The 16,678-nt window shown below is 41.0% G+C and overlaps 1 protein-coding gene across 1 annotated transcript; it reads left to right on the top strand.

The window, feature by feature from the left end:
- The first annotated feature begins 1,876 nt into the window (after positions 1-1,876).
- Positions 1,877-16,190, top strand: DSCC1 (DNA replication and sister chromatid cohesion 1). The gene is made up of 9 exons (XM_070748239.1): positions 1,877-2,221; positions 3,110-3,278; positions 5,117-5,251; positions 7,764-7,854; positions 8,740-8,878; positions 11,603-11,655; positions 11,920-12,074; positions 13,391-13,539; positions 15,805-16,190. Exons 1-9 carry the CDS (start codon positions 2,010-2,012, stop codon positions 15,911-15,913), a joined length of 1,212 nt encoding a protein of 403 aa, XP_070604340.1. The 5' UTR covers positions 1,877-2,009; the 3' UTR covers positions 15,914-16,190.
- The last annotated feature ends 488 nt before the right edge of the window (positions 16,191-16,678 follow it).

The raw sequence follows: 16,678 nt of genomic DNA, 5'->3' as shown, positions 1-16,678 counted from the left end.
GGGGCAGTTCTAATCTCCGGGGGGAGTTGATTCCAGAGGGCTGGGGCTGCCACAGAGAAGGCTCTTCCCCTGGGGCCCACCAGACGATATTATTTAGTCGATGGGTCCCAGAGAAGGCCAAATCTGTGGGACTTTATCAGCCGCTGGGATTCGTGCAGCAGAAGTCATGTGACCATGGAGATGCTGCAACAGTCATAAGAGTGAAAAAATGTTTATAAAGTCACTTCTTTCAGGCCGGTTGTAACTTTGAACAGTCAATAAAAAACGGTTGTAAATGAAGGACTACCTGTAATTTTATTAGGGCTATTAAATTTAGACTGCAAAATTCCAGATCCCCACTAGATATCAGGAAAGAGGTACAGAAAACCTTCTCTGCTTTTCTTTAAGTGATCACCCTGATTTCCGCAGCTTGGAGAGTACATTTACATTTTCATTATGGTGTTTTCAGACCTGGCAGAGTTATTCATGTGTTGTAGCAGTCTGCCCCCATGTGGTATATTTGGAACATAGAATTAGATAGCGGGATGGAAAATAATTGCATTATAATGGGTGGCTGAACAGTCAAGCAGCTGCATCCTCAAAAGCAGAACATTGGAGTCCATGCCCTTCAGGTGAACTACAAATGTCAGCATCCCTCCCTCATTGTTTTAGCTGCTTGGGAATTATTTAGAATAGAATTGTTTGCACACAAAATGAATTTGTCTTTGGTGCATATGCTCTCAGTTACTAAGTGACTCATAAGCAATTAAATCATACAAAGGAAATAAATAAAGCACTATGACTTGTAAAGCTACAAACAACATGGTTATAGTCAGGGATGGGCTACTGCCCAGGGGGTGGAGGATGCAGTGGGGTAGCAAAAATGGAACTCTACCCCAGAGCACTCAATTTCACTGAAAAATGTTGAAAGAAAATGCATAAGCCACACTCACAGTGTGGTAGTAAAAATTTTGGTAGCCCTTCACTGGTTATAGTCATAGAAACATAGGAACATAGAAGATTGATGACAGAAAAAAACCTCATGGTCTATCTAGTCTGTTGTTGTTATTATTATTATTATTATTATTATTATTATTATTATTATTATTATTTATTAGATTTCTTTGCCGCCCCTCTCCGTAGACTCTGGGCAGCTCACAATAATAACACAATATATAACAAATCTAATAATTAAAAGTCACTAAAAAACCCTTATTAAAAAGAAAACATACATACAAACATACCATGCATAAACTGTATAGGCCCAGGGGAGATGTCTATTTACTGTATTTTATCTTAGGATGGATATATGTTTATCCCAGGCATGTTTAATTTCAGTTATTATGGATTTACCAACCACACTTGCTGGACGTTTGTTCCAAGCATCTACTGCTCATGTAATATTTTCTCATGTTGCTTCTGATCTTTTACCCAACTAACCTCAGATTGTGCCCCCTTGTTCTTGTGTTCACTTTCCTATTAAAATCATTTCCCTCCTGAACCTTATTTAACCCTTTAAAATATTTAAATGTTTTGATCACATCCCCCCCTTTTCCTTCTGTCCTCTAGACTATACAGATTGAGTTCATGAAGTCTTTCCTGATACGTTTTATAAGACCTTCCACCATTTTTGTAGCCCATCTTTGGACCTGTTCAATTTGATCAATATATTTTTCTAGGTGAGGTCTCCAGAACTGAACACAGTATTCCAAATGGGGTCTCACCAGCGCTCTATACAGCGGGATCACAATCTCCCTCTTCCCGCTTGGAAGATAACTGTTGATAACTGGGACGAGATACAGTACTGTACTAGGAAGGATGAGAAGAATAATATAATTAACCCATTAAATTTTAAGAAACGATTCTTTATTTAAACTTCTGAAGAGTTTCAACCTGCTCTTGTGGGCGGGGTGATTAGCCCCGCCCCCTTCCTTTCAGATTGGGCGTCTCAGCAGCGTAAGCCGCGCCCTCCCTTTGCATCCACGTGACAGCGTGATTTTGGCGCGCTTTCGGAAAGCGGCTGTTCCTTGATGGAGACGTCCGAGGGCTCCGAGGAGCGGAAGCCCACGGGGATGCGACGCCGCGAGGAGGTCGACGCGACGCTGCAGGTCGCTAAGCTAAACCCGGCGGAGCTACTTCCGACGGTGCAGTGCCTCAGTTTCAGTCCGCGAATCGACGCCGGAGATTACTGCCTTCTGCAATTGGAGCCGGAACTGTGTGACGAATTGGAGGCGGGGCGAAGGTACGCGCATGCTCGGCAGTATAACACCTCCCCCTTCCCTCCATGGTAGAGCGTGCGGCTGGCTTTAATCTAGGCGACTCTTCAGCTACCCCTAGCGCCTTGGAGGGTCAGTTGATTGAATTCAAGAAGCAAATTGCATTGCCCTCCTCTGTATGCTCCAGATGTGTTGCTGATTCGGGGAATTCTGGGAGTTGAAGTCCGCCGGGCATCTTAAATTTGCCAAGTTGCAGAAACACTGCATTAGAATTAAAACAGGGGGTCTCCAACCTTGACAACTTTTAAAATTTGTGGATTTCAACTCCCAGAATTCCTCAGCCACTATTAGAATAGAATAGAATAGAATCCTTTATTGGCCAAGTGGGATTGGGAACACAAGGAATTTTTCTTTGGTGCAGATGCTCTCAGTGTACATAAAAGAAAAGATACATTTGTCAAGAATCATGAGGTACAACGCTTAATGATTGTCATAGTGGTCAAATAAGCAACGAGGAAACAATATTAATAAAAATCTTAAGGATACAAGCAACAAGTTACAGCCCTAAGTGGGAGGATATAGGTGATAGGAATGATGAGGAAAAAACTAGTAGTGATAGTAGTGCAGACTTAGTAAATAACCCTCAGAGGAATTCTGGGAGTTGAGGTCCAAAAGTCTTAAAGTTGCCAAGGTTGGAGATGCCCTGGACTAAAGTATAGCCCATTTCTGTGTGTTTTTTTTCCTTGACCAAGCATAATGATACAACATACCAGGAATACTGGGAGAAATTGCCCCGTACCTTTTCAAATGTATCAGCCTCCCATCTTTATTATTACATATACAGTACTGTATTTAAATTAAACCTTTTGGTCCACACATTGTAATTTGAACCTGGCATTTGTTTGATCTTGCAGCCTGGTGATCCGTGGAGAGAAAAATGAGCATGCTGTGATATGCAGTAAAGATAAGACTTACGACATGAAAATAGCAGATACTTCCAATATGTTGCTTTTTATTCCTTCCGGTGAATTGCCAGAGCAGCTTCGTGCAGACAAGGCTACCACTAATATACTCCACCCTGAGGTATTGCGTGCCTGAAGATTCTCCAGAGCAAGTTAAGATCTTTGAAAAATCATTATCCTTCCTTTAAAAAAAAGAAGTCACATTTAATCCTTTTCCTAAAAGTTCAGATTTGTGGATGGGAGAGCAGCTTAATTAATCCAATGAATTAAGTCAGAACATTTTGTGGCCAAGAGATGTGATAAACATTTTAGTACTTAGACATATAATGTGTAGGATAATTATTTAAAATAGGCTCATCTAGAATAGAATAGAATTTTATTGGCCAAGTGTGATTGGACACACAAGGAATTTGTCTTGGTGCATATGCTCTCAGCATACATAAAATAAAATATACATTTGTCAAGAATCATGTGGTACAACACTTAATGATTGTCATAGGGGTCAAATAAGCAATGAAGAAGCAATATTAATAAAAATCTTAGGATATGAGCAACAAGTTACAGTCACACAGTCAACATGGGAGGAAATGGGTGAAAGGAATGATGAGAAAAACTAGTAGAATAGAAATGCAGATTTAGTAGAAAGTCTATGAGTAGGATCTTGGATTTGAGACCATATAGCAGCTGATTGAATACGGAACTCAGTACTTTCTAGGAGGCCATATAGCAGGAATGTGATATTTGATAGAAGGATGAGCAAATGATTGAACCAGATGAAATAGCCTTTTTTCCCTGTAGTCTGTGATTATAGTAGTTCTTTGTGAAGAAAGTGCAATAAAAATAAGTTAAATCTCTCTAAATCCCACTAAATAAATAGTAAAATTATAACACAGACACAAACATAATTTTCCCCTGCTTATGGCCATCATACATTTTGGATACACTTGGAAAAAGCAAGTTGCTTGTTCTGTTTTTTTCTCAATTAATAGACCCTGGCATGCATTAGTATTGAAGACAGAAGCCGAGGAGATATAAAAGCAAAATCTTGTTTAAAAATGGGTGGGGGTGGATGGGAGAGATATGTGTGGTATTTTAGATATGGTTGGATTGCAACTCACTATAGTAGTGAAATCCAATTTTTTTTACTACCGGTTCTGTGGGCTTAGTGAGTGTGGTGTGGCTTGGTGGGCATAGCAGGGGAAGGCTATTGCAAAATCCCCATTCCCTCCCCAGTCCAGGGAAAAATACTGCAAAATTCCTATTCCCTCCCCACTCCAGGGAAAGAATACTGCAAAATTCTCATTCCCTCCCCACTCCAGGGGAAGAATATTACAAAATCTCCATTCCCTCCCCACTCCAGGGAAAAAATACTGCAAAATCTCCATTCCCTCCCCACTCCAGGGAAAAAATACTGCAAAATCTCCATTCCCTCCCCATTCCAGAGGAAGGATACAGCAAAATCTCAATTCCCTCCCCATTCCTGGGGGAAAGATATTGCAAAATCTCCAATCCCACCCCACTCTGGGGCCAGCCAGAAGTGGTATTTGTCAGTTCTCTGAACTACTAAAAATTTCCACTACTGGTTTTCCAGAATCTGTCAGAACCTGCAGGATTTCACCCCTGATTCAGGGATAATATGATGTCCAAAAGAGCTGAAAGATCTTCTTATGTTAAAAGAGCCAGATGAGTTAAATAGAAGTGCAGCAAATATACCAAAAAGGTTGAAGTTCTAAAGTAATTTTTCTTAACCATGGTAACTTGAAGATGTGTGGGCTTCAACTCCAGTGTTCTGAAGTTCACACATCTTCAAGCTGCTAAAATTGAGAAACACAGTTCACAAAGACAGTCATTTAACATGCCAAACTTAGGGGTGTTATGCTGTGTTCATTCTCTGCTGATTGGTGCAACTGCCAACTTTACAGATTAGTCCAGCAGTTCCAATTCTAGTTCTTGTGGTAGATTGCAGGCTTCTCCAATCATTTTTGGGAACTAAGAAGATGCCGGCCTAAACTGAAGAAACTGAAGAAACTTCTATTGGAAAATCCTTATGAAGGTCCAGATTGTGAAAAAGAGAGCGTTGATACAAACTCAAAGGTAATAATTATGGTAGATAAAGATGGATGTATAGAAAAGTTCTCGTGTTCCAAAACTGGGATCCCAGAGACATGGATTAAAATACATTTGTGAGTGGGAATTTGTATTTTTGAGTTTTTCATAAAGAGACATAAACTCTGGGCAGGATTAAAAATTAAGCAAGGCATGAATTGCAATTAGAGAGTACCAACCCATGTTAAATTCCCAGAAACATTAGCATTAGACTTATGTACCACTTCACAGTGCTTTACATCCCTCTCTAAGCGGTTTACAGAGAGTAAGCATATTGCCCCCAACAATCTGGGTCCTCATTTTACCGACCTTGGAAGGGTGGAAGGCTGAGTCAACCTTGAGCCCACTGAGATTCGATCTGCCAAACTCTGGCAGTTGGTGAGCAGCAGAAGTAGCTTGTAGTAATTGTAAATTTCCCTTATGGCCCATTGTAAGGAATGACTATGTGTTCATCTATTAATTACATAAACTTTAGCTTGCTGCGTAGGGTAAATACAATTTCCACTCACAAATATATTTTAATCCGTGTCTCTGGGATCCCAGTTGCTATAGGCTGAGATATTCAGTGCAGTAATATTTATTTATTTATTTATTTGATTTTATTTTATTTGATTTGTATGCCGCCCCTCTCCGCAGACTCGGGGGGCTAACAACAGTAGCAAAACAGCATATAACAATAATCCAATACTAAAAACAGTTAAAAACCCATTATTATAAAAACCAATCATACATACAGACATACCATGCATAAAATTGTAAAGGCCTAGGGGGAAAGTGTATCTCAATTCCCCCATGCCTGGCGGCAGAGGTGGGTTTTAAGCAGCTTACGAAAGGCAAGGAGGGTGGGGGCAATTCTAATCTCTGGGGGGAGTTGGTTCCAGAGGACCGGCGCCGCCACAGAGAAGGCTCTTCCCCTGGGCCCCGCCAAGCGACATTGTTTGGTTGACGGGACCCAGAGAAGACCCACTCTACTGGTCGCTGGGATTCGTGCAGCAGAAGCAAATATTTTTCCATTAGTGGTTTCCAACTGCATAATTTATTATTTATTTTATTTATTAAATGCATATGCTGTCCGTCTCACTTTTCAAGCGACTCTAAGTGGCTTACAATTTCCTTCCTTCCAAAACCAAGTGAACAAAAATTGGCTCCATTCCTTTTGTGCCTTCAAAACCGAATTGGACCAAAGGTGGGTTCCTCCCAGTTCAGACCAATTCTATAGAACCAGTAGTAACTTGGCAGCCTGGGTCACTAGAACCAGCAGTGACCTAAGCCTGCCACACCCCCGAGCTGATTCTCTCTTGGTTTTTTTTGCCTCTGCGCATGCACAGAAGCAATGATTTTAGCACTGCTCACGAGTTTGCATGCACAGCACTTCCCTAAGCGAACCAATAGTGAAGAAAACTGGAACCTACCCCTGGATAGGACTAAACATATTAATTACAATTTTTTTGCATGTTGGCACTATTTTAAGTGGCAAAATGGGTAGCATAAGAACATAAGAAGAGCCATGCTGAATCAGGCCAAAGCCCATCGAGTCCAGTATTCTGCGTCACACAGTGGCCCACCAATTGTCCATGGGGATCTTGAGCAGAAAGAGAAGGCAAAACTCTCCCTTTCCCTTGACCCCCAACAAATGGTACTCAAGGGAATCCTGCCTGCTTCAACCAACTTAGAGGCGACACATGGACATCCATTTCAATAACCACCGATATACTTGGCATCCATGAATCTGTCTAATCCTGCCTTGAAGCTATCAAGGCTGACATTAGCACTTGATTCATCTGTTAAAAGTCCTGAAATATTCTTCCAAGAGAGGTCTCAGCCTGTGACAGAATTCCTAATTCAGTCTTTAATCAAATAAAACTAAACAATGTCGCTTGGCGGGACCCAGGGGAAGAGCCTTCTCTGTGGCGGCCCCGGCCCTCTGGAACCAACTCCCCCCAGAGATTAGAATTGCCCCCACCCTCCTTGCCTTTTGTAAGCTACTTAAAACCCACCTCTGCCGTCAGGCATGGGGGAATTGAGATCCTCTTTCCCCCTAGGCCTTTACAATTCTTTGCATGGTATATATGTATGTATGTATGTATGTATGTATGTATGTATGTATGTATGTATGTATGTATGTATGTATGTATGGTTTTTATATTAATGGGTTTTTAATCATTTTTAGTATTGGATTACTTTTGTACACTGTTTTATTGTTGCTGTTAGCCGCCCCGAGTCTCCGGAGAGGGGCGGCATACAAATCCAATAAATAAATAAATAAAATAAAATGTCAGTTTATTGAAATAAATGTAGCGTGAAATAAATGTCGGCTTGTGACAATCTGTTTCAGCCTCCAACTTTATGCTACCTATTGGCTGAAAGCTGTAAAAATAACATATTCATAATCAAATATGCAAATGCCATGTTAAACTTTTATTTATAAAGCAATTCCAACATGCTCAGAATAGCATTCAGACTAAAGGAAGGTTGTGTATGTTTTGTTTACTTTCTGTAGTATACAACAGAAGACTTTTTGGATTTGGTCCAAGCAAGTGAGGAAGAAATAATGCATCAACTGAAGGATCTGAAAGCATGCCAAGTTCAAGGTAGTTTTAGCTACAATGTGGGGCTAGGTCAGCGGTGAGCTGGAACATTAAATTGCGCTTGCCGCTGTGGCTCATACGTTTTTGTGGGACTAGCGCGACTTTGCTGCTGCACCTGTGGAAGTAGCAAAATCGCGCACGGGGTTCTAAGTAAGAGACCTAATATAGTGATACCTCGTCTTACAAACCCCTCGTCATACAAACTTTTCGAGATACAAACCCGGGGTTTAAGATTTTGTTTCCTCTTCTTCCAAACTATTTTCACCTTATAAACCCAAGCCACCGCCACTGGGATGCCCCACCTCCGGACTTTTGTTGCCAGTGAAGCACCTGTTTTTGCGCTGCTGGGATTTCCCTGAGGTCCCCTCCATGGGAAACCCCACCTCTGGACTTCTGTGTTTTTGTGATGCTGCAGGGGAATCCCAGCAGCGCAAAAACGGGCGCTTTCCTGGCAATGGAAGTCCGGAGGTGGGGTTTCCCAGTGAGGGGAGCCTCAGCGAAATTGCAGCATCACAAAAACATGGAAGTCCGGAGGTGGAGTTTCAAGGACTTCCGTGTTTTTGCAATGCTGCAATTTCGCTGAGACTCCCCTTGCTGGGAAACCCCACCTCCAGACTTCCGTTGCCAGCGATGCACCCATTTTTGCATTGCTGGGATTCCCCTGCAGCATCAAAAAAACACGGAAGTCTGGAGGTGGGGTTTCCCATGGAGGGGAGCCTCAGGGGAATCCCAGCAGCACAAAAACGGGCACTTCGGCTGGCAAAAGGGGTGAGTTTTGGGCTTGCACGCATTAATCGCTTTTCCATTGATTCCTATGCTTTGTTATGAGTTTTGTCATGAAACTGTGAGCGGAGGATTTTGTGTGCTAATGCTCTTCTCTGCTGGCAGGATATTGGAGGATTTTAGACTTCGACTATGAGATGAAACTGTTGAATCATGTGACCCAACTAATATATTCAGAGTCCTGGTTATTCAATAAAGTCCCTTTAAGTATCTGTATTCAAGAACTTGGACCTTTAGAACCCAAGTAAGTTGTCTTATTTACACGTACTTTGTTCTAAAAGTATAAGGCTTGCCCCATTGTTTATTTGTGAAAGGTTTCTGTTTTAGTTATTATATGTCGTTTACAAAATGCCTGTTTTCAGATTTAAAGCCAAAGGCTGGATTCATGTGCCAAGTCTTTCCTTAATATGGCTTATTTAATACATTAGGTGCCATTGTTATACAAGTTAAATATTTATTATACATTCAAAGAAAATGTATTAATAAATAATGTAAGGATAACCCTGGGTGACTAGTTCCCTAGAACCCCTAGTTCTTAATTAAATTATGTAGAGAACATAGACTTACAATGAAAATTAGAGATAAAGAAGATTTGGAGTTTTATAATATCTGGGGGAAATTTTATGAATGGTTTGAAAATGAAAATAGATAAAATAAATAAGTATTTTGAAAGTAATGTGAAAGAATTGGAGATAAGATGGTAGAAACGTGACGAAAAGAGAAATAGTGGCAGCGTTAGATAAATTATGTAACACAGACTTAAAGGAATTAAGATTTATGAATAAGAATATTGAAGTCAATGACAAATGTATTTTTTTTTTCTATTTTCACATTTTTTGTGTATTGGTTTCTTTTTTATTTTAGATTGTAGTTAAGTTTTCTTTTTATTTTAGATATAGATTGGCTGTTAGGCTGCTAGTTTATTATATAAGATGTTTTTACATATGCACTGTTAGATACGTCTATATAAAAATTGAATAAATAAATAAAATAAATAAAAATTCATAGATATGTTGGACAATGACGATATATGTGTTTCCATTTATGTATGTTTTAAGGGGGAGGAATATATATACAGTGATACCTCGTCTTACAAATGCCTCATACAAAATTTCCGAGATACAAACCCGGGGTTTAAGATTTTTTTGCCTCTTCTTACAAACTATTTTCACCTTACAAACCGACTGCCACCGCTGGGATGCCCCGCCTCCGGACTTCCATTGCCAGCGAAGCACCTGTTTTTTGTGCTGCTGGGATTCCCACGAGGCTCCCCTCCATGGGAAACCCCACCTCCGGACTGCCGTGTTTTTGTGATGCTGCAGGGGAATTCCAGTAGGAGAATCCCAGTAGGGGAATCCCAGCAGCGCAAAAACGGACGCTTTGCTGGCAACGGAAGTCTGGAGGTGGGGTTTCCCAGCGAGGGGAGCCTCAGTGAAATCGCAGCATCGCAAAAGCACAGAGGTCCGGAGGTGGGGTTTTGAGGACTTCGGTGTTTTTGCAATGCTGCGATTGCTCCCTTCGCTGGGAAACCCCAGCTCCGGACTTCCGTTGCTAGCGAAGCGGTCATTTTTGCGATTAGATTTAGATTAGATTAGATTAGATTAGATTAGATTAGATTTTTTGGATTTATATGCTGCCCCTCTCCGCAAACTCGGGGCGGCTCACAACAATAATAAAAAACAGTACATAATAACAAATCCAATGCCCACCAATCTAATTACAATTTAAAATTAGTAATTTCATAAAACAATCCCAATATATATAAAAAACAGGCACACAGTCAATCAATCAACAAAACAACATGGGCAAGGGGGAGGTGTTTTAGTTCCCCCATGCCTGACGGCAGAGGTGGGTCTTAAGCAGTTTACGAAAGGCAGGGAGGGTGGGGGCAATCCTAATCTCAGGGGGGAGCTGGTTCCAGAGGGTTGGGGCCCACACAGAGAAGGCTCTTCCCCTGGGTCCCGCCAGACGACATTGTTTAGTCGACGGAACCCGAAGAAGGCCAACTCTGTGGGACCTAACCGGTCGCTGGGATTCGTGCGGCAGGAGGCGGTCCCGAAGATATTCTGGTCCGGTGCCATGAAGGGCTTTATAGGTCATAACCAACACTTTGAATTGTGACCGGAAACTGATCGGCAACCAATGCAGACTTCGGAGTGTTGGAGTAATATGGGCATATTTAGAGAAGCCCATAATTGCTCTCGCAGCTGCATTCTGCACGATCTGAAGTTTCCGAACACTTTTCCAAGGTAGCCCCATGTAGAGAGCGTTACAGTAGTCGAGCCTCGGGGTGATGAGGGCATGAGTGACTGTGAGCAATGACTCCCGGTCCAAATAGGGCCGCAACTGGCGCACCAGGCGAACCTGGGCAAACGCCCCCCTCGCCACAGCTGAAAGATGGTTCTCTAATGTGAGCTGTGGATCGAGGAGGATGCCCAAGTTGCGTCCTCCTCTCTGAGGGGGTCAATAATCCCCCCCCCCCCAGGGTAATGGACGGACAGATAGAATTGTCCTTGGGAGGCAAAACCCACAGCCACTCCGTCTTGTCTGGGTTGAGTTTGAGTTTGTTGACACCCATCAAGGCCCCAACAGCCTCCAGGCACCGGCACATCACTTCCACTGCTTCGTTGACTGGGATTCCCCTGCAACATCGAAAAAAACACAGAAGTCCGGAGGTGGGGTTTCCTATGGAGGGGAGCCTCAGGGGAATCCCAGCAGCGCAAAAACGGGCGCTTCGGCTGGCAAAAGGGGTGAATTTTGAGCTTGCACGCATTAATTGCTTTTCCATTGATTCCTATGGGAAACATTGTTTCGTCTTACAAACTTTTCACCTTAAGAACCTCATCCTGGAACCAATTAAGTTTGTAAGACAAGGTATCACTGTATATGTATATACCCTCCCAAAAAATTCTGTAGAGAACTGGCTTTATTATACTTTATATTGAAATTAGGCACATTTCTATTTCAGAGAAATGATAGAACACATCTTGGAAAGTTATGGGAAAAAATACATGGATGAAGGTAGGTTGCCTTCATAACTGCTTGTTTTTAATAATGAAGAGGATAAGCCTGGTTTGAATATTCATTAGATCAGAATGGCAGGATAAAAATGGAATGAATTTAATACCTGAGAATGTCAGATTCAAGATTAAACTATTTAATTAATTCTGGTTACCTGGCAGAATGTAATCTTATTTTGATTTGGGAGTTTTATTTAAAGATACAATTAAGTAGTGCATACAACATTTTCCTTAATTACTTGTGGTTTTTAATGTTCCTTTCCAGGCGAGGCTTACTTTGAAATGAATGAAGAGAAGGCATGTAGAGCAATTGCACAAATGCTCTTACAAAATGCTGTTAAATTCAACCTCTCGGAGTTTCAAGAAGTGTGGCAGCAGAGTGTTCCTGAAGGAATGACAACTAGATTGGACCAGTTAAAGGTAATGTGATATAAAAAGTGCCACTTCCACGGATGTGCTCAGTTTGGAGCATCGGTTTGAAAATCCACAAGTAATAGAGTCAGATTAGGAATTTTGGGGAGGCACATCCCAATCACATTTCCCTTAAAGCTGGTTGTAATTATTTGCATCCTTTAGCGTGGGGTACATCATGAGGTTGATTGATGTAAGGCTGAGATTTTAAGAAGTTCTCTCATAGAATAGAATAGAATAGAATTTTATTGGCCAAGTGTGATTGGACACACAAGGAATTTGTCTTGGTGCATATGCTCTCAGCGTACATAAAATAAAATATACATTTGTCAAGAATGATGTGGTACGACACTTAATGATTGTCATAGGGGTCAAATAAGCAATGAAGAAGCAATATTAATAAAAATCTTAGGATATAAGCAACAAGTTACAGTCATACTGTCAACATGGGAGGAAATGGGGGACAGGAATGATGAGAAAAACTAGTAGAATAGAAGTGCAGATTTAGTAGAAAGTCTGACAGTGTTGAGGGAATTATTTGTTTAGTAGAGTGATGGCGTTCAGGGGAAAAACTGTTCTTGTGTCTAGTAGTCTTGGTGTGCAGTGCTCTGTAGCGACGTTTTGAGGGTAGGAGTTGAAACAGTTTGTGTCCAGGATGTGAGGGGTCAGTAAATATTTTTCCCGACCTCTTTTTGACTCGCGCAGTATACAGGTCCTCAATGGAAGGCAGGTTGGCAGCAATTGCTTTTTCTGCAGTTCTGATTCTCCTCTGAAGTCTGTGTCGGTCCTGTTGGGTTGCAGCACCAAACCAGACAGTACAATACATAAGCATAGCAATACAGTGTTCCCTCGCTTTTCACGGGGGATGCGTTCCGAGACCGCCTGCGAAAGTCGAATTTCCGCGAAGTAGAGATGCGGAAGTAAAATACACTATTTTTGGCTATGAACAGTATCACAAACCTTCCCTTAGCACTTTAAACCCCTAAATTGCAATTTCCCATTCCCTTAGCAACCATTTAGATTATTACTCACCCTGTTTATTTATTAAAGTTTATTTTAAAAAAATTATTAAAGGCAAACAAAAGTTTGGCAATGACATATGACATCATCGGGCGGGAAAAACCGTGGTATAGGGGGGAAACCCATGGAGTATTTTTTAATTAATATTTTTGAAAAACCCTGGTATAGACTTTTCGCAAAGTTTGAACCCGCGAAAATTGAGGGAACACTGTATATGCATTTTTAAATGTTTATTAAATTTATATTTTAGTCTACTTATTAAAGGTTTCCTGGACATATTCCAATTTTGGTTTTATTTATTCAAGGGGCTAGCTCTTGTGGATAGATCTTCCAAACCAGAGATTATTTTCATGCTGAATGTTGAAGATTTACCAGAAGATGATAACGAAAGATTTAAACGCTTGTTCTCTATTCGGGAGAAGTGGACAGAAGCTGATATAGCTCCATATATAGAGTAAGTAGTATCCACAACACTCCGTGGCCTGCATTGGCTGCCGATCAGTTTCCGGTCACAATTCAAAGTGTTGGTCATGACCAACATGGCATTAGACCAGAGTACCTCCGGAACCGCCTGCTACCGCACGAATCCCAGCGGCCGATAAGGTCCCACAGAGTTGGCCTTCTCGGGGTCCCGTCGACTAAACAATGTCTTCTGGTGGGCCCCAGGGGAAGAGCCTTCTCTGTGGCGGCCCCGGCCCTCTGGAATCAACTCCCCCCGGAGATTAGAACTGCTCCCACCCTCCTTGTCTTCTGTAAACTACTTAAGACCCACCTATACCGCCAGGCATGGGGGATTTGAGACATCTTTCCCCCAGGCTTATTATAATTTATGTTTGGTATGTATGTGTTGTTTGGTTTTTAATTATGATAGGGTTTTTAGTTTTTTAATATTAGATTTGTGCCATTATAATATTGTTTTTATCGTTGTTGTGAGCCGCCCCGAGTCTTTGGAGAGGGGCGGCATACAAATCTAATAAATTATTATTATTATTAAATTATTATTATTAACTGCAGTCCTGCAGAAGTTCAAAAACCAATTTATGTATGTTGAATTTGGCAGCTCCTCAAACACACAACACTGTATTTTTCAGAGTATAAAATGCACCTTTCCCTCCCCAAAAGAGGTTGAAAATTTGGGTGCATCTTATACTCTGTACCTTTTTTAAAGCTTTTTTTCACCAGCCATAATGAGGTACTAACAATCTTCCTGGCTTGCAGGCTTTTTGATTGATACTATCTCCAAAGGAGGTTTTTTCCAGCCCTTTTTCATTGCTACTCGCTCCAAATAATTTTTTTTAAGCCCTAACCAGGGGATAAAATAATGCACTGAAGCTGACCACACTAAGGATGCTAGCCAGATGAATACCTGGTGGGCAGATTTTTTCCCCTATTTTCCTCCCCCAAAACTAAGCTGTGTTTTATAGTCCAGTGCATCATATACTCTGAATTCTTGCTTTAGTTCACTATTAGAACTGAAGTATTTTTAGCCCATGTTCTGTCGGGCTCTCTGGTAGACTCCTCTCAAAAATTCACAGGTACAAATTTCAGACACACACACGTTTGAAAATTCAAAACAATGTTCTTTATAATGAAAATTCACTTAAACTAAGCCCTCTTTTGGTATAGCAAAGAGCACTCGTCTCCAAACAAACTGGTAATTTGTACAAGTCCCTTATCAGTTCTGAGATACTTAGCTTGCAGCTGTGAGGCAATTCACAGTCCTTCTTCTTTCACAAAGTGAAACACACTTTGCTCTGGTTTAGTTTCAAAGCGGGGAAAAATCAGCACACAAAAGGTCAAAGTCAGTAAAGCAGTCACGAAACACCACGATCAGATAATCTTCCACAAACCCACAGTCTGCTATTTATAGCAGCCTCACTAATTACCACAGCCCCACCCAACCACAGGTGGCCTCATTTTCTTTGATAATAATCTCTCAGTTGTTGTTGCCTATGCATCGCTCTCTGCATGCGTGGCTGTATCATTAATTCTTGTTCCGAATCCAAGGAGGAGCTAGATAATTGATCTCCTTCTGAGCTGTCTGCCACACTCTCCTCCCTGTCACTCATGTCTTGTTGGTCAGAGGAGCCTTCATGAGCAGATTCCACCGAGGGCAAAACAGGCCTGCAGCATGTGGATGTCTCCCCCACATCCACAGTCCCTGGGGCAGGAGCTGGGCCAGAGCGAACCACAACACCCCATCACAAGTATCTTTTTGTTAACCAATGGCTCCTCATTTCCTTTTGCATTCTTTCTTGCAATCATTGCACATTATTTACAATTTTCCTCTCTAAGTCAAGATTGTATGCTAATTGACACTATGCACAGATAGTCCTCAACTTGCAGCAGTTCTGGTGGGCAATCAGTTCATAGTTATGACTGTTGCTGTGTCCCAGGGTCATGGGATCGCCTTTTGGAACATTTTGACCAGCAAACTCAATGATGAAACCAGATTCGCTTATCAACCATGTTATCAACTTATCAACTACAGTGATTCACAGTTAACAACTGTGGCAAGAAAGTTGTAAAATGGGGCAAAATTGACTTAAATGTCTTACTTAGCAACAGAAATTTGGGCCTCAATTGTGGTCGTAATTTGAGGACTACCTATATTGAAATACAATGTGGTATTGATAATTCTGTAATTAGCCTTAGAATATCAAAATTGTTAAAATAGTTTTGGAAATTACATTTTTTAAAAAATCTTTCTATTTTACAGGGATTTATGCTCAGAGAAGCAAAAGATTGGCACACTGCTAACAAAATACGCTCGTTCTTCAATGCAGAATGGACTCAAAGTTTATAATTCAAGAAGACCCATTTCATAATTATTTCAACTAAGTAGGGGCAGAAAATATTCTAAAGACTGTCAACTAGTAGATCAATTATTTCTTTGGTTTTGTCACATAGTTTAAGACCCACAATTTTCTGTGAGGCATCTAATACTCTTAATATTTAAGAATTCTTGCGAATTCTTCACTGATATTTCTAGAAAAATATAAATGGCAATATATGAGTATTTCATTCATGTCTTCTGTATTTTGTTTAAATTAAATCTGTATTAAAATTTTAAAAATTGTATAGATTAAAACATTGTAAAGAAGAGCAGTTTAACAAACTTTCTTGTATATTAACTGTTCTGCCTGACTGGCTCAGGCAATGCGTAATAGTCCAAGGAAAAGAAATCAAACACACACGTGCTCTGCTAATCAGCAAACTTGTATTAAATAAACAAAAAAGGGTTACTCAAAACAGTTCTTAGTGTCCGAAAACAATAATAGTGCAAGGCTTACTTCAGCCGCATACAAAAACACAGGAAAAAACAAAGACAACCTGGAATGAGCAAAGACGTTTCAGGAGTCCTTTTGAATCTTTGAAGCAAACAGCAAGTCCCAGAGTTTTCACCTCCCACTTGTCTGAAAAAGCTGGGTTGAAAATTCCAACGGCACGGAACAGAAACTTCAGAGCAGGAACCACAAAATAACACAGATAAACAGCCACAGTTTGCCTTGGCCTCTGTTCCCTTTTATCCCTTTAGCCCTCATTAAGGGAACCACACCCAGCCCTCAGTTTAAGAACCACACCCATCCCAG

The sequence above is a fragment of the Erythrolamprus reginae genome, chromosome 3 (genome assembly GCF_031021105.1).
Source record: "Erythrolamprus reginae isolate rEryReg1 chromosome 3, rEryReg1.hap1, whole genome shotgun sequence".
NCBI lineage: Eukaryota > Metazoa > Chordata > Lepidosauria > Squamata > Dipsadidae > Erythrolamprus > Erythrolamprus reginae.
Note: the sequence above shows the minus strand (reverse complement) of the source record. Positions and strands in the feature narration are given on the sequence as shown.